The sequence below is a fragment of the Accipiter gentilis genome, chromosome 29, assembly GCF_929443795.1.
Source record: "Accipiter gentilis chromosome 29, bAccGen1.1, whole genome shotgun sequence".
Classification (NCBI taxonomy): Eukaryota; Metazoa; Chordata; class Aves; order Accipitriformes; family Accipitridae; genus Astur; species Astur gentilis.
In genome coordinates, this window is record NC_064908.1 from 18,051,137 (window position 1) to 18,070,321 (window position 19,185).

Sequence of the window (19,185 nt, forward strand, 5' to 3'; positions counted from 1 at the left end):
CCTCCAGCTATGACGCACAGCTCTGTAGGACAGGCTCTTCCCTGGTTGACCATTATTTGCACCACATAAAGGTGGAGCAGGAAGCTATGGAGAATAGCTCCCTTCATTTTGAGGGGGATGCTCTAACGGGGATTACATTCTAGATTATTCTTACCCATCGCTAGTTTCAGGGGACGCACCAGAGCCGTGTCCTGATTCACTGGGTTTGTGCCGAGTTTCCCAGAACACACACGTGTGTTAGGCTGCTCGTAGGACAGCGTCAGTGATTCTGATTCCCTCCTTGCTGTCACCTCCGCAGGGCTTCGTGGGTGCCACCTGCGAGAACGACTCCCGCACCTGTGGGAACCTGCACTGCCTGAACGGTGGCACCTGCATTTCCATCCACAAGAGCTCCAAGTGCATGTGCACGCCGGCCTTCACGGGTCCTGAGTGCCAGTACCCAGCCAGCAGCCCCTGCACATCCAACCCCTGCTACAACGGGGGCACCTGCGAGTTCTTCAGCGATGCCTCCCCCTACTACCGCTGCAACTGCCCTGCCAACTTCAACGGCCTCAACTGCCACATCCTTGACTTTGATTTCCAAGGTGGGATCGGGCAGGATATCATCCCACCCAAAATTGAGGAGAAGTGCGAGATCGCAGTTTGCGCGGGGTATGCCGGCAACAAGATCTGTGATGGGAAATGCAATAACCATGCCTGTGGCTGGGATGGGGGCGACTGCTCCCTCAATTTCAACGACCCGTGGAAGAACTGCTCCCAGTCTCTGCAGTGCTGGAAGTACTTCAACGATGGCAAGTGCGACTCTCAGTGCAATAACGCTGGCTGCCTGTACGATGGATTTGACTGCCAGAAATATGAAGGGCAGTGCAAGTAAGTGACTTGCTCATTGACCCTCTTGTTTTAAAGCCATGACCTCTGTGCTGACCGTCTTGGGGTATTTTCTGGTTGCATCTGCTGAAGCTCCAAGTGTAGACCTGTTGTTGTTCACTCTCTACGTTCTGTTCTGCTGCCTATGGGGCTGCAACTCAAGCAACTGCATTTCCCTGTCATCTTACTGAGTTTATATACACTTGGAAGCTCTCTGGGTTTGGCTCATTCCAAACGGTTTCCCGTCCTTGCCTGTGTCACACCATAGAAGTGAATTCTCCAACTCACAGTAGTAACACAGTGAGTTTCAGTGTAGGGACACCCCAGATAGAAGAGCAGCCAGAAAACATGATGTTGCTAACATCCAGGCATTTACCAAACATTGTCTTTGGCAACGGCAGGAACTTAATCCCAGATTCCTGGACAAACTCTGGTCTGAGTAACTTATTCTGTGTTCCCATGTCTTCTCTAAGTCACAGTAGTTTGTCCCTTTTTGTGACATCTAAATTGCAACTTACAATTTAATAGCTGCTATCTTTCACCCGCAGAGGTGAATGCTTCACAGCGCTGCATGAAACAGTTGCCTTCTATGTAAACTGGCTTAGTGTCTATCAGGATGAAGAATATTTATACAAAAGAGAGGTCCTTGTGGACCACTGCTTCTTTTCTCAGCAGATGGGTAATATGCACAGTACTTGGTCTAATTCATTCTTCTGCCTTTCTTTTTCTTCTGCCCAGCCCTCTGTATGATCAGTACTGCAAAGATCACTTCTCAGATGGTCACTGTGACCAGGGTTGCAATAATTTTGAATGCGAATGGGACGGTCTGGACTGTGCAAACAACATGCCAGAGAAGCTTGCAGATGGCACGCTGGTGGTGGTGGTCCTGATCACTCCCGAGAACCTGAAGAACAACTCTTTCAACTTCCTACGGGAGCTGAGCCGCGTGCTGCACACCAACGTGGTCTTCAAGAAGAACCCCAAGGGAGAGTATATGATCTTTCCATATTACGGCAATGAGGAGGAGCTGAAAAAGCATTACATCAAGAGGTCAACGGAGGACTGGTCAGATATGTCTAGTGCTGTCATCAACAAAGTAAAGAGCAGCCTCTACTCCAGGGCTGGCAGAAGGCAGAAGAGGGAGCTCGATCAGATGGACATCAGAGGGTAAGGGGGACCAATGGGTTCCTTTTTCACAGAGCAGCATTTGTTTTCTGTGTTGATAATAGTAACACGCTATAAAGGGAAGGATGTAGGCCAGATAATTGTATTTAGACGTTGCTTTCTATGTGAATAGAAACCGGATTTTGCTCTCATGTGGGAAAAGCAAGTGATCGCTCAGCAATCCCTGATACAATGCTGCAGTGACTCTCACGATTGAAGGAGTCCTGTGTATTGTTGGGAGCCGGGGCTGGGCTGGGTGGGACCTGGAAGCAGAGGTTGGCCTGACCGACTGTCTGACTTCAGGAAGTCATTAAGTTAAGCCACAGTTTCTCCCTGGGAAATGCTTTCTAGAGCTTTGTTGTAAAACTCAATTACTGCAAACTGTGTTTGGAGATCTTTGGTGTAAACATATAGATCTAACCTTCTCCCTCTCTGTGGGCTCAATCAAAAGCCACTGAAAGCAAAGGAGTTAGAGCACCGAAACACATCTGAAAAGATCTGAAGGCTCCCGAACAGCATTATTTAAGATACTGTAGTATCTGGGTAATTCTAAAACATTGTGAAGCAGAGACTCCCTTCCATTCCTGTAGATAAGGAGTTAGACTTCACAGTATTCATTGACACAAATCCAATAGACCATGGGTGTGAGCTGAAGGGCTTGGGCCGCAGGGAAGCAAGGACATGGGTTCCCACCTTCCAGTTCCCACTGATGGGGGGTTAAGGAGGGAAGGGAGATAGGGCTCATCTGTCTTCTCTGTGTGGTCATTGCTCCGTGTTTCTCATTGACTCTTCTCTCGCACAGATCCATCGTCTACTTGGAAATTGATAACCGCCAGTGCATCCAGTCGTCTTCCCAGTGCTTCCAGAGTGCAACCGATGTGGCGGCGTTCCTGGGTGCCTTGGCCTCCCTTGGCAACCTGAACATACCCTATAAAATAGAAGCCGTTAAAAGTAAGTATGGCTGGTTGGCTGGGGAGGAGAGACAGCCAAAACTTTCCAGCCTTATCCGTGTTTAGTTGTCTGTCAGCTGGCTGCATTTGAACACAGTCTGGTTTTAATAACCTTGCATCGTTTGGAGGTTGGTTTTTTTTTTTGCTTTAAGTCTGTTCTTAAAAAAATTGCAAAAACAGTTTATTATTTTTGCTTATTCCAGACTTATTTCAAAATCATTATCACTATAAAAGTTATTAAAAAAAAAAAAGAAAAGAAAAGAAAAGAAAACCCAACCAGCTCCAATCAATGAGTGACATGCAAGGAGTTGAAGTTTGTATCTTGAAAATCCCCCCTAAATCCTTTTGTCTTAACAGCTCAATGCAAGCGCAATGATTTGAAGTTTGCTAATCCTTTTCCTTAAAGGAGAAAAAAGTGAAGCTGTCTCCTGATGCAGGCTGGCTTGTGCAGCCGAGAATTTGCCGATAGTTTGCAATTCTGATTAATAGCGTATAAAATGACCTTATTTTGGGGGGGCTGATTGAGATCAGACTTAGGTACCTCTATTAACTAATTTTCCTTCATTTCCACTCTGTCACTGGTTTGCTATGCAGCTTAATGTCTCAGCATCTCTTTGTGCCCCACTGTTTTGTAGGTGAAACAGCTGAGCCCACGAAGAACTCCCAGCTGTATCCTATGTACGTGGTCGTGGCTGTGCTGGTCTTGCTTGCTTGCTTTGGAGTGGGAGTACTGGTGTCTCGTAAGCGGCGCAGGGAGCATGGGCAGCTTTGGTTCCCAGAGGGCTTCAAAGTGACAGAGTCGAGCAAGAAGAAGCGACGAGAACCACTTGGGGAGGATTCTGTTGGACTGAAGTGAGTAATTTGCTTATTAACCCATTAAACACAGTGCAGCGGGGCTGCTTGGGGCTCTTCTGAAAGAAACCATCAGAGTTTTGTTCTCTAGTGCATCACATTGGCATAGCGGGGAGGAGAAAAATCAGGTTTCTTAAAGTTCTGCATGGGGAAAGCAGTGTTCCCATCTGGAGGAGGTTTTTAAACGCTTCATGGTCTGTTTGCACTTGGCAAAAAATGAAGGGCAACCTGAGGGGAACCTCCTGGAAATTGCCTTCTTGATTCTTCTTTCAGTTTGTGCATGTAGATAAGCAGAGTCCACCACAGACTAGTTCCTGCAGAGGAGCTAATTTTTTGTACGGTTTTATTTTTAAAGACCCCTCAAAAATGCTTCAGATGGCACGCTGATGGATGACAACCAAAATGAGTGGGGTGATGAGGAGACCTTGGACACCAAGAAGTTCAGGGTAAGCTCACTGCCACATTCCCTTTCTGTGCTGCAAGTAGTCACTCGCTGGGTTTTGTCATGGAAGGAGCAGAACGCTGTGGAAAGCAGCAGAGCAGAGGGACCCTGGGGGGGCCCAGCCTGCCCTACGCATCGCTGCTGCAGGCTCCTTTGCAAACCCGCATGTGACAAACTCACCTTTGAGACTTGCACAGCTTCCCACGTTAGAGCTCAGCCCCCTCCTCCCGCCCGGACTCGTGCGCTTTGCTCGGTGCTCATTTCTCACTATCGTTCTTCAGTTCGAGGAGCAGGCGATGCTGCCCGACACGGACGATCAGACGGATCACAGGCAGTGGACCCAGCAGCACCTGGATGCCGCTGACTTGCGCATATCGTCCATGGCGCCTACCCCACCGCAGGGAGAAATCGATGCAGACTGTATGGATGTCAACGTCAGAGGTCCCGGTAAGGGGGACTCCTTTCACTTCTGTGCTGCTTGTCAGCTAATCTAAAATCCTCCCTTACCCCTTGCAGATGAGCAGTCCCAGACAGCTCTACCTGTCTCCATTTCTAGTACGGACTCGTGTTCTGCATCGCGTGGTTGTTGTTGTGTGTGATTTAGAGATAGACCCTGTCACGTTTTGCTTTCCATGAGATCTCTTTTGTTTAATTACTGAGATGGAAGTTAGAGAATACAGAAGTACCTATTAAATCATCCAGTTTATCTCTCTGCCACTCCTAGATTCCTCTCCTCCCACCAAACTGCACATTTCACAATCTTATTTTCAGGTTTTTAACTATATTAGTAGTTAATAGGCTTTTAAATTATTACAAACATTTGGTCTTCCCCATATCTGTGAAATTGTCCCCTGAAATAATGCAAATATTTAAGGCTGTGCTGTACTGTACTCAAGTTTGCTTTGAGCAACCTTCCTTATAAATTGAGCCTTACAAGTTAGTGTGCAAGGTAGCAGACGAAATAGGAAAATCAGCGAGTGGTGAGATACCACTAAGGAATTTCAGATCCATATCAGAGGAAGGATATTCGTGTTTGATGTTTAGAACCAGTCAGGAACTCGGTCTTGATGCACCCATGAGAATAAGCATCTATCGCAGACAGAGCATCTTGCTGAGCCGCCTGCATTACAGAAGGGTAAAAAGCCTTTTTTCACCGAGTTCCCCTGTGCTTTTCAGATGGCTTCACCCCTCTCATGATCGCCTCGTGCAGTGGAGGAGGGCTGGAGACTGGCAATAGCGAAGAGGAAGATGATGCTCCCGCCGTCATCTCAGATTTCATTTACCAAGGCGCCAGCTTACACAACCAGACTGACCGCACTGGCGAGACAGCGCTTCACCTGGCTGCCAGGTACTCCCGCTCGGATGCTGCCAAGCGCCTGCTGGAAGCTAGTGCCGATGCAAACATCCAAGATAACATGGGCAGGACGCCCCTCCATGCCGCCGTCTCTGCCGATGCCCAAGGAGTCTTCCAGGTAATTGATCCTTTCGCCACCAGTCTCGGGGTTTTCTGGGGAAAGTCCTGGTGCTACATGTTGAGTCAGTCACACAAGTGAGGTTATCGCAGGGTCTCCAGCTTGCCCTGAGACAGCGTGGGGTGAAAGTCTTGAAAACCGAAGCCCCTATTATCTTAGGGCAGGGCGCAGCAAAACAGCAACCCCGTAGCTGCCCTCAGATGTGCAGCCCCAGACTGGGAGCGGGGACTGGAGGGATCAGCCTCTGGAAAGGGGCTTGCAGGTCCTGAGACCTGGGTACCCGGAGTGTCTGCTGTCTGTCCCTCCTAACGTTTGTGTTCCCTGCGTTTTGGCCTGTGCTGTGGCAGATCCTGATTAGGAACAGGGCAACCGATCTCGATGCCCGAATGCATGACGGGACCACTCCTCTGATCTTGGCTGCTCGCTTGGCTGTGGAGGGCATGCTGGATGATCTCATCAACTGCCATGCAGACGTCAATGCCGTGGATGATCTAGGTACTGCAGGCAACTAAAACACAGGCTCGCTCAGAGGTGGAAGGAAAGGGCTGCTTGCTGTTACCTTTACCACTCGCTAATGCGTGTTGTATTTCGTGGTCTTCCTCCGTAGGCAAGTCGGCACTGCACTGGGCGGCTGCTGTGAATAATGTTGAAGCTGCCGTAGTCCTCCTGAAGAATGGTGCCAATAAGGATATGCAGAACAATAAGGTAGGGGTCTCCCGGACCTACGTAGACAAGGAAAGAACCATTTGGGGAGTCTGTTAAAGGGTAATTTTTGCCTAAAATACAACACTGTCTGGCACTGAGACTCTGATTTGATTGTTCTGCTCTGAATGAAGCTGTTGGATTTAGCTCAAAGAAGCATTGTGAGATTTGATCCTAAGGGTGATGTTGAGGGGCTGTGCTGTGCTTGGTGAGAAGTATGATACATTGTTCGTGTGTCCTCCTCCTCACATGTTCTGGGTCACTCATAGGGTTCCTGGTTTGGTATCAGTATAAGGATATGGCTTAGCAGGGTGGGAAGAAGCAGCAGGAAAACCACATCAGAGGAGAGATGATTACTGTCTCTGCCACCCATCTGCATGGTGTTGGGCATGGAGCTCAGGATAGTGTTAGCCAGGAGAGTCTGTGAACTTAAACCTAACCATCTTTCCTGGGTTTCCAGGAGGAGACCCCACTGTTCCTCGCAGCCAGAGAAGGGAGCTACGAAACCGCCAAGGTCCTGCTGGACCATTTTGCCAACCGCGACATCACGGACCACATGGACCGGCTGCCACGGGACATCGCCCAGGAGCGCATGCACCACGACATCGTGAGGCTGCTGGATGAGTACAACCTGGTGCGGAGCCCACCGCTGCACAACGGCCCGCTGGGAGCACCCACGCTGTCCCCACCGCTCTGCTCTCCCAACAGCTACATCGGCAACCTGAAACCTGCCGTCCAGGGCAAGAAGGCCAGGAAGCCGAGTACCAAGGGCCTGAGCTGCAATGGCAAGGATGCCAAAGACCTCAAAGCCCGGAGGAAAAAATCACAAGATGGAAAAGGATGTCTGCTTGATAACTCCAGCGTGTTGTCTCCAGTGGACTCCCTGGAGTCGCCCCATGGGTACCTGTCAGATGTCGCCTCTCCTCCACTGATGACCTCTCCATTTCAGCAGTCCCCTTCCATGCCTCTGAATCATCTGCCAGGCATGCCTGATGCCCACATGAGCATCAATCACCTCAACATGGCGGGGAAGCAGGACATGGCCATGGGAAACTCCAGCAGGATGGCCTTCGATTCGGTGCCGCCGCGTCTCTCTCATCTCCCCGTCTCCAGCCCCAGCACAGTGATGAGCAACGCCCCGATGAATTTCTCTGTTGGCGGAGCGGCCGGCCTGAACGGGCAGTGTGACTGGCTCACCAGGCTGCAGAACGGCATGGTGCAGAATCAGTACAACCCGATGAGAGGCAACATGCAACCAGGGGCACATCAGCAGACGCAGAACCTTCAACACGGCATGATGACCTCCCTGCACAACGGCTTGCCCACCACAAGCTTGTCGCAGATGATGAGCTACCAGGCCATGCCCAACACCCGGCTGGCTTCCCAGCCTCACCTGATGCAGAGCCAGCAGCTACAGCAGATGCAGCAGCAACAGCTCCAGCAGCAAAACATGCCGCCGCAGCAGCAGCCGCAGCAACCTCAGCAGCAGCCGCAACAGCAGCAGCCGCAACAGCATCACAACCCCAGCTCCAACGCGAGCGGCCACATGGGCCAGAATTTCCTTGGTACCGAGCTGAGCCAGCCCGACATGCAGCCGGTGAGCAGCAGTACCATGGCAGTCCACACGATCCTGCCTCAAGATTCCCAGATGCTGCCCACGTCTCTGCCATCCTCCCTCGCCCAGCCCATGACCACCACGCAGTTTCTAACTCCACCTTCCCAGCACAGTTATTCCTCCCCCTTGGACAACACCCCCAGCCACCAGCTCCAGGTGCCCGACCACCCTTTCCTAACGCCATCTCCGGAGTCGCCGGACCAGTGGTCCAGCTCGTCTCCTCACTCCAACGTGTCCGACTGGTCCGAGGGCATCTCCAGCCCTCCCACGAGTATGCAGTCACAGATGGGACACATCCCTGAAGCCTTCAAGTAAAAGACGGTGTTTCAGAGACGCTGGCGCTCAGTGGGAGTTAGAAGCTCGAGGGAGATCTTTTTTAAAAGGACATTGGATGCTTTTATTAAAGGATCCTTTTTAAATATGTTTTTATAAAAAAAGAAAAAGACAAATTAATTCCTTTTTTTTTTAGTATTTATTTATGTACTTTTTATTTTACATGAAAACACTGCCTTTTTATTTATATGTTCTATTGTTAAGAACTCAATGTGGGACACCAGTTGTGTTTCAAGAAATCAAAAAATTAGGTTTTTATAGGACATTCTCTTTTGTTTGGGGGGGTTCATTGTGTTTGATTTGAGGAAATGTTTATGTAAAGCTATAGGCAGCGATTTGTGATTCTGAAATGCCCTTAATTTATTTTTTTCTCTTTCAACTCAGAAAGAGAGGTGAGAAAGAAAAGGGGAACGAAAAATTGACTAAAAATACCACTCCCTAGGGGGAAGAAAATTAAGCATGGACGGATTTTTGAAATGTACTTTAAAATGTTTCCTTTGCTATTATATCTGAGAAGACATTTTATGGTACCAGTCATGAATCTTTGTTTAAATTTCAGTATTATATAGTTGTACATTTGCCTTGATAATAGAAATTTTTGTTCTCTCTTGTTTTTATATATATAAAAAAATATATATTTAAATGATTTTTATGATCTAAAAAAAAATAATCAGGATTATAGACCTGTAAGAACAGGTTCTAAGATAAAAAAAAACCCTACAAAACATGAATACTGTCCCCCACCAAAAAGAAGTGTATTTGCCAAACTTTTAAGAGAGCAAGCCCATAACTTCAGAGTATATGCCAAACCCATAACTGTGGAGTTTATACACAAAGGAGACTTAATTTTACTTTGAATATCTTTACTGTTTTTTGTTTTCGTGTTTGCATTTGAGTAACTGTTTAAGAAATAAATGCCAATATAAACTTGTAAACCACATCCTTATTTTAAGGATGGCCTGCCTATTTTAAAGAAGGCGTGTCTATTAATGCAGACAACCTTGAGTGAGATTACAAAGCATTATAACACTGCCACCACTAAGTGCTCGCCCGTATCCAGCTCCTCTGGCAGCGCGATTGCTGGGTGCTCAGTGGAAAGCGCTGCCGGTTTTGGTGGGATGCTGGACTGGCTAAACAGGAGGGCGAAGGACAGCACAGCTGAGTCTGTGCTGTGAAACGTTAACATTTTGTTCTTGTTAGTCTGGAGTGATGCATCTTTTTTTATATTGATGTGCACTCTTTCTGTGTATCATGTAAAATATAGTATAAGCCTGTGGCAGATTTAATGTTTGTAAATATGTTTTTTTTTAAGAAAAGGTGGATTTTGTTTCAAAAATCTAAATGAGCAAGTCTTAAATATATCATAAATATATCACCTTATAGAGGTGTTGGAATATCACTCACTCGGGTGCAAAGGCAAGCAGACACCCTAAGACTAGATATGCATATGGGACAGGCAAATAGAGAGCAGTTAATCAAGAAAACCTAAGAAAAGGGTTCCTTTTCCTCGTTCCTTTTTATTAGAACACCAAATAAACCAGATATTTCTCAAGGCACAGCGCCTTGCTGAGCACTCATCTTAGTTAACATTTCAGACCATTGTTATTGTGACATGCCTAATATGAGTGATAAAAACATCACGTGGTGTTGAATCTTCCTATGTTTTATAAACTAGAGTGTAGTTTAAGAAAAGATATCTTCTGTAATAAAGTTATCTACATGCAAAGTTGTAGTTTGCAAAAATGATGTATTTTTTTTGGTTAACTGATTTGCAATAAATGATGCTTCTGGGCATCTAGATTTTACTAAAAATGCAACTTAGTGTTTTTGTTACGGATTGGTTGAAATCTGGGCTTGATACCAGCTGTCTTTCAATACTGCAGGGCTGCCTCTCCACACAAAGTACCGGCACTTTCCTAACATCTTGTTCTCTAAGTTAAAGATCAGAGCAGGGCTTTGGACAATGAAACTTTCTCCTTAACTTGTGCAAAACTCTCACCAGCTTGACACATCTGGTTTGAGCAAGGCAGGAGGAGCTCTGCGAGGCTCAGCCAGGATGGGCTCTGCCCAGGTAGCCCTTTACCTGTGCTGTGGATGTTCTGATGTCCTCTCAGGCCTCTGCCATTAGGTCAGGATCTAAAAGGGGAAACATTGAAAAGTTGTTTTAAAGAACGTCACTCGCACATGTTCAAAGTACTGTATTCTGTCACTTTAAAACTTTTGCTTTCTGATCAGTTTTTTAGGAGCATTCTCTGGCTGATGAGATGGCCAAGGGTAAAAAATGGCCACGTGCTTTTAATTACATAGTGCCTATGGAAACAGAGCCCCCTAGGAGTGGTGTTAAAAGTTATGTATAAGGCTTCCTACTTCACACAGAGCACTGAGCATATGGCTGGGCTCTCAGATGTGGTGGCTTGCACAAATAGGAACTGGGAAGCCATCCAGCGACAACGCTGAGGGGCAGCAGCACCCAAGCAAAAGTTTCACTAATGCCACTCCAGGCACAAACACCGCGCAGAAATGTTTGCTGTCCTTGCTGCACTCAAGATTTTTGCAGTAATTTAATTTAATTATTTCTCCTTCCCACAGGGACTCTGTAGTCCAAATGCAGCTGCAAAGTCCCCAAATAACTGGATATAAATAGCCAAGCTGTGGACCTCCTCCCAAATCAGATAAGCCTGGTAACTCCTGGAATGCTGGTATTTTCCACTCCATGGCCGGGGAGGGAGTGGGCATGTGTGTACATGTACCCAGTATCCACCCCCAGATGGGTTCGGGGCCGCCAGACATTTGCTGTACAACCAGTCAGAAGCTGGTGCTGCAGCTGTGGCATTTTATGTGCCACCCAGCAGCAGGGAAATGCAGTGCCTTCAGAGGTCAGGGAGGCAATGTGCCAGTGTGCTCTGCCTGCAAACTCTGTGGAAAGCGGCTATTTTAACTGAGGACAAATCCCTTTTCCCCCTGTAAAATGTGGTTTGCCACTGAGGACCTCGTTACTCCAAGGGGCGCCCTGGAGATGGGCTTCCTGAGACGTGCTTTTCCCCCTAGTTGTGTCTTGCTGCATCCCATCTGGGATACACTAGATGAACTGTGTCTGCCTTCACCGCGATTCGCACATGTGCTGTCCATGAATTGCGTCTGGGAACATCCAGCCATGTTCCCACGCAGCCCATCTTTCCAGGCTTCTCCCACACGTACGCGTCCAAGCGCTTATGCCCGTGCCTCCGTGCTGCTTGTGAGACTGGGAGATGCTCACTCCAACATGAGGTGTTAGTAAGACTCTCTCCTACCTGGTCTAAGTGTGCAACACTCTCATCACTCATGGTCAAGGTGGGAATTTGGCCTGGAATGGATTAAAAAAAAAAAAAAAAGGGATTATGAGGATGTGCAAAACAACATGCATTGCAAGAGACAACTAAACATATGTGGCTCATTTAAGAAGTGAGGAGCTTCAAAGCACGTAATTTTCCATGAGGGTGGGTCAGAGAGACAGAATGAGGAAAGAGGGCTAAATACCAGGGAAAGAGGCAAAACAAAAAGGTCTGCATTGGCACATGAACAGATACTAATAAATTGGCCACTAGGTAATTCAAACTAGAAGTCAAAAAAGGTTTTCTAAGCGCTAGAGGAGTATGGATACACAGTTTAATTTTCAAGCATTTAGCCCCCAATGACTCTTACACTTACTTATGAAGGTGTCTGGTGACCCACAAACTTCTGCCAGTCCCTTGTTCCTGCTTTCCTAAGTGGGTATATGAGATGACAGTGGGGTCACAGATCCCCAGCTGCGATTGAGGCAAAGTTAAACGAGAAATGAGAGAAGTGGCTCCAGTTTCAAACACTCCCTCCACACTTAGGGCTCTCCTACCAACCCTCTATCCAGAAGGATTTGCCTTCCCTCAATCCCCTCCAACCAACCCATGTTGTCCAACCACAAGCTCGTCTTTACCTCATGTTGGTAAAGATGGTGGGAGCCGAATTTGAAGCTCTCGAGTCAACAGAAGATGCTGAGGAATGAATGGGTCATGGCAAGCGCAGTTGTTTTAGCATTCCAGGTGAAAAAGGCTGAGAAGCACTGAAATTATATCCCATGCCAAGGGAAGGGTTCAGAAATGTTTGCGTAAAACAAGATTAGCACCGAGCTATTCCGATGGCAAATACGTTGATGCTATGAGGAATCGGTGCATCTGAACTATTTGTTTACATGCTGGAGGGCTTGGGGTTTTTTTATTCTTTGTTTTCATTATTCCTGCTCAATTAGATGGGACATTTAGAAATTGCTACTCTGTATTGCTTTTACCTCCAGGCTATTGGTGTGTGCTCAGAAAGTTGCTAACAGCTGCTTGAACCCTGATTGCTGAATTGTTACTGCAGCTCAAATCACCCCCTCAAGAATGTACAAAAGGAGCCAAATTCATCTAAGGTGTAGCCTCTCTCAAATTACACACGGGTTAACGTGGCTGGGGTAGTTTGAATAATCACAGCAACTAAATTAGTAAATAAATAAAGCTCAGCTTGTCCGAGTTGGCTAACCTGGTACAGGTTACCTGTTTCTCATAAGAGAAACTCTCCTTTAGCCATTTTCCCTGTTTCTAAAGTTAGAGAATGATACTTTTAATAGCGAGCTCCTGGGGCAGGGCTGTGTTTATGGTTGCCTGCAACCTGATGGCTGAATAAATTATCAGAATTTAATGGGAAAAGGTCATTATCATTTGGGTTGGACCCCACATAAGCTGATGAAGCAGGAAAAAAGAACACACGCTGTCCTCTTGCCCACCAGCAAGCCTTTTTATTTGTAATGGGTCAGCCTCAAGTCCAGAACTGGCTGCATTTTCTGAGTACAGCAAATCAGTTAGAAAGCTTCAGTGTAAAAAGGGATTTAATGTCTTAATGTGACAATTCTTTATTATCACATACTTACCAGGAAAAAGCAAAGGTGAGATGCCATCATTAGTGTTTGCATTCTGTATGTATGTGTATAGGTGTATAAGAGGAGGGTTAGATATGTAATGTAAATATATAGCTATAGATACAGATGTAAGCTGTTGATGGTATTTACAGAATACATATGTATTTTTAGAAAGCTAATCAGGCCAATTAAAATCATGTTTCCTCAGATTACACCTGTTGGGGGAAGTATCAAGGGAGGACCAGGGCTTTATCTGCAATTCATGCCTGTGTAGGGAAATTGTATTTGACAAGCTGGTTTATAAGAATGTTCCTACAAAAGAGGGAGATGAAAGGCACTTTAAAAATCACAGTGCTGCCTCTGGTTCCCACACCAGCATCAAAGTACTGCTTCCCCTGCTTGGACTGGGCTTTGAGGATATTACCCTGCTTTAATGATCAAGCGTGCAGAAACAGCTCTTGTGCTGATAATGACCCTTGATTAAGATGTTTGTTTAGGTCGTTTGTATTTTCCCCTCCAAGGCCTGTTGTTGGGTGCAGAGTGTGACAATACCGGCACAGCGGCCACCGCCTGTAAATGACACATCCTTCTCCCGTTGGAACAGGGACTCCCGCCTTAAAACCTTCGCGTTTGTGTGAAACAGATCCTCAACCCAGACCTAGGACACAGAGCAGAGCAGAGTAAAAGCTTTAGATTTGCACGTAACTGTCTGATACCGTGCTACGATCTAGTCTAAAAAAACCCCAAAAAAACAACAAAAAACCCCAACCAACCAAACAAAAAACCCAAAACCCAAACTGAACCCCCCCGCAAACATATGTTTCTCTGGAGAAGTGCTTTTATAAGCCTTTAAGTTAATGAGTCCCGACGATAGCTGTGTGCAGCAGGGCTGAACCGAGGCATCTGCTACCCCGCAGCTTTCGGACACCCCTCCGCCGGCCTTCCTCAAAAAAAAACAAACCCAAACGAACCCACCCCACCCCGGTTTTTCCCTCTTTCGCAGCTTCAGCGACCCGGGACAGCCTCTCCTGAATCGCTCTGCTCCCCTCCCCGGCCCCTCCGCCTTCACCTCCCGCCCTGACAGAACGGCCTCCCGCCGCGCAGGCCCACCGCGGGCCCGGCGGTCCTTTGTCCCGCCCTGGCGGTCACTTTCGCCACTACAACCGCCCCGGGAAACCCGAGGGCTCGGAAATCCCGGTGGACGCTCGGCTGGGCTTTAACCCCGCTGTACCCGGCGCCTGCCTGAGGAGACCGGGACCCCCCCCCACACACAGGGCCGCACTCCGCCATACCCCGGCCGGTGGAAGCGAGACCCGTTGCGGACAGGGGCTTGGCAGGGAGAAGGGTTTCCCCCCTCAGCCCGAGGCCTCGCTGAGGAGACCCGGTAAAGCTCAAATACCGGCCGCCGGCCCGCAGCCGCCCGAGCCGGGACTCGAACCGGCGACTCCCAGAGTCTGCAGCCGCACGGCGCGTGCGCCAGGCCGGGGCGCTGTCGAGGCCGCTTCCGCCCTTAGTTGTGTTTTTTTTTTTTTTTTTTTTTTTTTTTTTTTTTTTTTTTTTTTTAAAAAACCCTCCGACACTTCCGCCTTCCTTTAAAGGGAAAAGGGGGAAGGCGGAAGTGCCGGCGGGGAGGGGGGGAGCTACCGGGAGAGAAACACAAACAAGCGCTGCTCGGCGCCGGGCCCCGCACGCGCCGTGGCGTCATCGCGCGACGCGGCGTGACACGTCGGCGGCGGCGGAACTCTGAGCCGGATGGTCCAAGATGGCGGCGGAGGGGGCCGGTGCTGTGGCCGTGAGGGGGGGCGGCGCCCGCTGCTGAGGGGGTCCTCGGTCGGCGGGGGGCTGCCAGGTACGGCGGGGCGGGTCCGGGCGCTGCCGCAGAGCGAGGGGCGGCTGAGGGAAGGCTGGAGCGGGATGGGTGCCGGGTAGGGGGCAGGCGGAGGGCTGGGCATCCCGGGCTGGTTGCGTGAGGAGCGGCAGGGCCTGAGGTGCGGGCCCCGGGGCTGGTGGCGGTCGCTGCCCCTTCTCTGCGGCTGGAGCTGCTCGGTGCCGCCGTGCCTCGGCGCGGGTGGGCCTCAGGGCGGCGGCAGGGTCGCTGGCAGCCCCGGGTCTCGGCCGCTGGTCCCCGTTGGGGCAGGTTGTGGTGGTGGAAGGAGGGGCGAAGGAGTGAAACACGGGAGAAATCGGTGGGGCTGTGCTGCCCAGGTGTCTTTCGTTCAGGATTGGGGTGGTTCTGGGTAGCCTCGAGTGCCACGGTGGGACAGGCACACACGCTGCGGGCTTTCTGAATAATATTTCATGGGGTGGGGAAGAGAAAAAGAGATCTTGCGGTCAAAAGTACCGCCTGATGTTCATTATCATGTATTTCCTTTGACAAGACACAATACTTCTCGCAACTCGGGGTTGTTTTTTCGACTTGTCAAGTGTCATAGGTCTCTGCTTTATTGGAGTAGCAACTGGTGCTGACTCAGTAGCACAGTTGCTTGAAAGCGCTGGGACCTGCTGGTGTATATGGACTGGTAGTCAAGTCTCCCTTACAAGACGAATTGGAAGGTTTTATGCTACTGCTCTCTATGAATCACATGGAGCTCTGTGCTTTTGATTCCCAAAGAGCTCTTTTCACTGAATAACATCTGTAACTGTGGTTGCCATTTATGAGAGAGCGGGTAGGAAGCTATCAGCAGTACTAAAGATGTAGAATGCATTCAGTCTGAGTGTCATCCACACGTGTGCAGATGTGCAGCTGTCTGTGTACAAAAAAAAAAAATCTGGAAAACTAGTGTCCCAGATACTGATTTTAAAGATGCGAATCTCATTTTTCAGCTGTTCTGTCTTTGGGATTGCAGCGGGGTTTTTTATTCGCTTTGTTCTTGTCATTAGGAGTCTGTGTATGTGAACCTGTTTGTTAATTGTTGTTTGGTACATGCGTATGTGTGTGCAAACACGTATGTGTGTATATATGTATAGGCACACATGAGAATTAACATTAGTACTGTGTAACCTGCTTTATGGGCATACTTCTTTAAGAGTAATTTATTTAGCTTATGTCCCTTGGAGATAGGATTAAATTAATCCCCCCCCCCCCCAAATAAATTATTCCTTCATGCAGATAAATTTTCACAGAGGAGTTTAAAACTAATCATGGCTATAGAGCTCATCAGGTGAACTTTATTGATGGCATTGTCTAGAGAGTAGTTTTAATCTTTTTTTTTCCTCATTGGTAACATTTTCTTGGCACGTCTGGAACCACCACCTGCAATTGTTACTTCTGGTGACTAATGTTTAGCAGGCTGCTCTGCATTATCTAGAAATAAACCTGCTAAAAGTTAAGAATTTCCAAACTGATAAAGCAGAGATGAATTGCTTTTAACTTACATAGTTGTTTCTCATCTATAAATTCCTTAAAATCAGCATTTCTTTAATACTGGGATGGGGGCAGGGAGGATCAGTATCGCTGGGTTGATATCTTCTGTTTAAATTACCTGATATGGTCATGTTCATTTTATTTGGACTTAATTCTTCAAATCTGGCATACTTTTACTACTGTGTGCAGTCTGTTAATATTAACTTTCCTTCTGTAAGGAATCCGATACCCTCATATTGAACTTCTGTAATGCAACATTAGAGATCTTGTTAAAGGAATGTCAAGCCAGTGCTTTAAAGTAGAACTCTACGCTTATTTTAATTAGCTAATTACTGGTACTGGTTGTTACAAAAATGTGGTAAAGTATTAGAATTTTTTTCTCTGTGTACATCTGATAAGAGAGTGTAATGACTGAAGTCCACATTAGAAATTTGGAAGTAGGTCTTTAAGTTGTAAAAACAGTTGGCTCTTGTGCTCAACTGTATTTCAGAAACAGCTTTTCTATTAGGAGCAGAGCTGTTAAGTAGATATCAACATTTTGTTCAGTGAAGTTAGTGCTTTCCAGGAGGTAACTGTCTTGGCAGATGTTTTAATTAACTTTGTTTCCTCCCCACTTTGTGGTGTGTTGCATAAAAACACAAGTTTATTTGGAGGGGAGGGAGGAGTTTTTGCAGTTAGGTTAATACAGTAAAGAACATGATGAAAAATACATGGGGATGTCCAGAATAGCCTGGGGTTTCTTAAGCATATGGAAACTGAGGTGGGTGTTTAGGCAGGGTTTCCTGGTAATGTGGTTGGCAGTAAGCATGGTCAGCTGGAAGACCTTCACCTTGGTATTGTAACAGGAGAAAAGATTGCAAAGACTAAAACCTTTTTGTAAGTATTTCTTGATAGAAATTCAACAGGCAGCTGTGTTTCAGAAAGAATGTTGAAGATAAATGCAAGTAATGCATGAAACTAATGAAGTTTTCTATTTAATGCTTTTCTGTTGAAGTCAGTTTCTGGCCTTTCCCATTTTAACAAAACACAAATTTTAACAACAGATTTACAAAGTCTTAAGATACGGCTATGAAACATATGGATATGGGGAAGAAATTGAGAGATTCTGTTGACTGTTACTTCAGGCCCTCTGAAAGAGGGACCTGAATTACATATAGAACTGTTCGATTCTGCAGTGATAAGCAGAAGAGATTTTTCCCTAGGGTAAGTTGTACTGATGTCCGATAAAGTCTGTATAGATCATGCTGTGGTACTGGTCAGTATGCTTTTTATTGGAATTTTTTAGTTATAAATCTTTATGAAATACATGTAGTTGCACAGTGTTCACTCAGTATGTATTTTTGTTAACCAGAAACCAGAAGTGTTTTGCATTTGAACCTCTCTGTAGCTATTAAAATTTTGGCTTGATTACAAACATCTGACTTTTCTGTCTTCCCATTTTATTACTCTTACTGACAAGATGCTGAATCTTAAAAAACAAATAAACAAACAAAAACCCTAAAAATTGCACAGCTTTTATCTGTCTTCTATAAACAGAAGTGCATGTGGTATGAAACAATTGCCATGGGTACTTCACTCTACATGAAATAAACCATATTTGTTGTATACTATTAGAAAACAAGACTATCACGTGTTGCTAAAACTTCACTGAGCTGAACTGGACAAGTACTGAAGAACGACTCTAGTTTTGTCAGCTTCCCTCTTCCCCAGATTATTAAGGGGTGATAAAATTTGAAAAATACATATTCCTGATTAATTTACTGAACTTCCTGTGTACCAAATTCCTAACTGATATTGTTTGGAGCTCTTGCTGGCAGAGTTGGAATACTTCTGTGCCTGTCCTTTCCACCCTGAAATACAGCTGTAACTGATACTGTGTCAAAGTCCCACTAGTGTTAAAGCAAGAACACTGATTAATTAATAGGTGGGGGGAGTTGATTGTCTTCTATATTCTTAAATGCAGTTTTACTATTATGCAGCATTCATCTGGAAGAGAGAATATTTGTGATGAAAACCCAGTTGCCTTTCTCAAAATAAAGAACACTACTGTCCTACACAATGTTTTCTTTATTAAAGCAAAAAATGGACAGTGTTCTGTTGAGGGGAATAACATCTGAGGAATTCTTTCCTGAGATGCTTTCTTCTCATCTTAAAAAGGTCCGTTCATACTGAGCGACAGTGCAACAGAGCTGAAGATCATCTCTAATAGAATTAGAGTTAGATAATAATTTCTCAACTCTTTATAATTAAATTGAGTTTGCCATAGTGCTTGCAGGTTCTGTTGTAGGCTGACTGCTGCTGTGTCTTGTCTGTGATGCATACTTCTGCTTAAAACAAATTGGGGGAAATGTAACCATATGATACCATTAGTGCTTTAACAGTCTGAGACTTCAACATTTGTACAGGACTGAACTGTGTTGAATTACTCTTACTTGGAGCTATTTGTTAATATGGTTATTAAATAATGTGCATTGTTACCACACAACATTAAACTTTGTTAATACTGGACTTGGAT

General features: G+C 46.5%; 2 protein-coding genes and 1 long non-coding RNA gene across 10 annotated transcripts in view; 2 read left to right on the forward strand and 1 right to left on the reverse strand.

The window, feature by feature from the left end:
* NOTCH1 (notch receptor 1) overlaps positions 1-9,745 on the forward strand; it is a 44,660-nt gene extending 34,915 nt beyond the window's left edge. For both annotated transcript variants that reach the window (XM_049831955.1, XM_049831956.1), the window contains exons 25-34: positions 299-870; positions 1,606-2,034; positions 2,834-2,982; positions 3,617-3,833; positions 4,189-4,279; positions 4,557-4,722; positions 5,452-5,747; positions 6,095-6,242; positions 6,355-6,452; positions 6,910-9,745. In XM_049831955.1, the coding sequence (XP_049687912.1) occupies positions 299-870; positions 1,606-2,034; positions 2,834-2,982; positions 3,617-3,833; positions 4,189-4,279; positions 4,557-4,722; positions 5,452-5,747; positions 6,095-6,242; positions 6,355-6,452; positions 6,910-8,379 (3,636 nt within the window). In that variant the 3' untranslated portion in view covers positions 8,380-9,745. The remainder of the gene's footprint in view (positions 1-298; positions 871-1,605; positions 2,035-2,833; positions 2,983-3,616; positions 3,834-4,188; positions 4,280-4,556; positions 4,723-5,451; positions 5,748-6,094; positions 6,243-6,354; positions 6,453-6,909) is intronic.
* Positions 7,549-14,818, reverse strand: LOC126052001 (uncharacterized). 2 transcript variants are annotated; one of them, XR_007509919.1, is made up of 5 exons: positions 14,599-14,818; positions 12,085-13,964; positions 11,688-11,740; positions 10,481-10,533; positions 7,549-7,650 (listed from the first exon to the last, which is right to left on the reverse strand). It is a non-coding gene; the product is annotated as an uncharacterized LOC126052001 (long non-coding RNA). The 2 variants fall into 2 exon arrangements; XR_007509918.1 differs by having other exon boundaries at positions 10,481-11,740.
* A 199-nt stretch (positions 14,819-15,017) lies between these two features.
* Positions 15,018-19,185, forward strand: part of SEC16A (SEC16 homolog A, endoplasmic reticulum export factor) — a 31,423-nt gene continuing 27,255 nt past the window's right edge. For 3 of the 6 annotated variants that reach the window (XM_049831959.1, XM_049831958.1, XM_049831960.1), the window contains exon 1: positions 15,020-15,155. The gene's annotated coding sequence lies outside the window, so the exon portion shown is untranslated. Of the gene's footprint in view, positions 15,156-19,185 lie in introns of all 6 variants that reach the window. The other 3 variants (XM_049831962.1, XM_049831957.1, XM_049831961.1) reach the window with 3 other exon arrangements.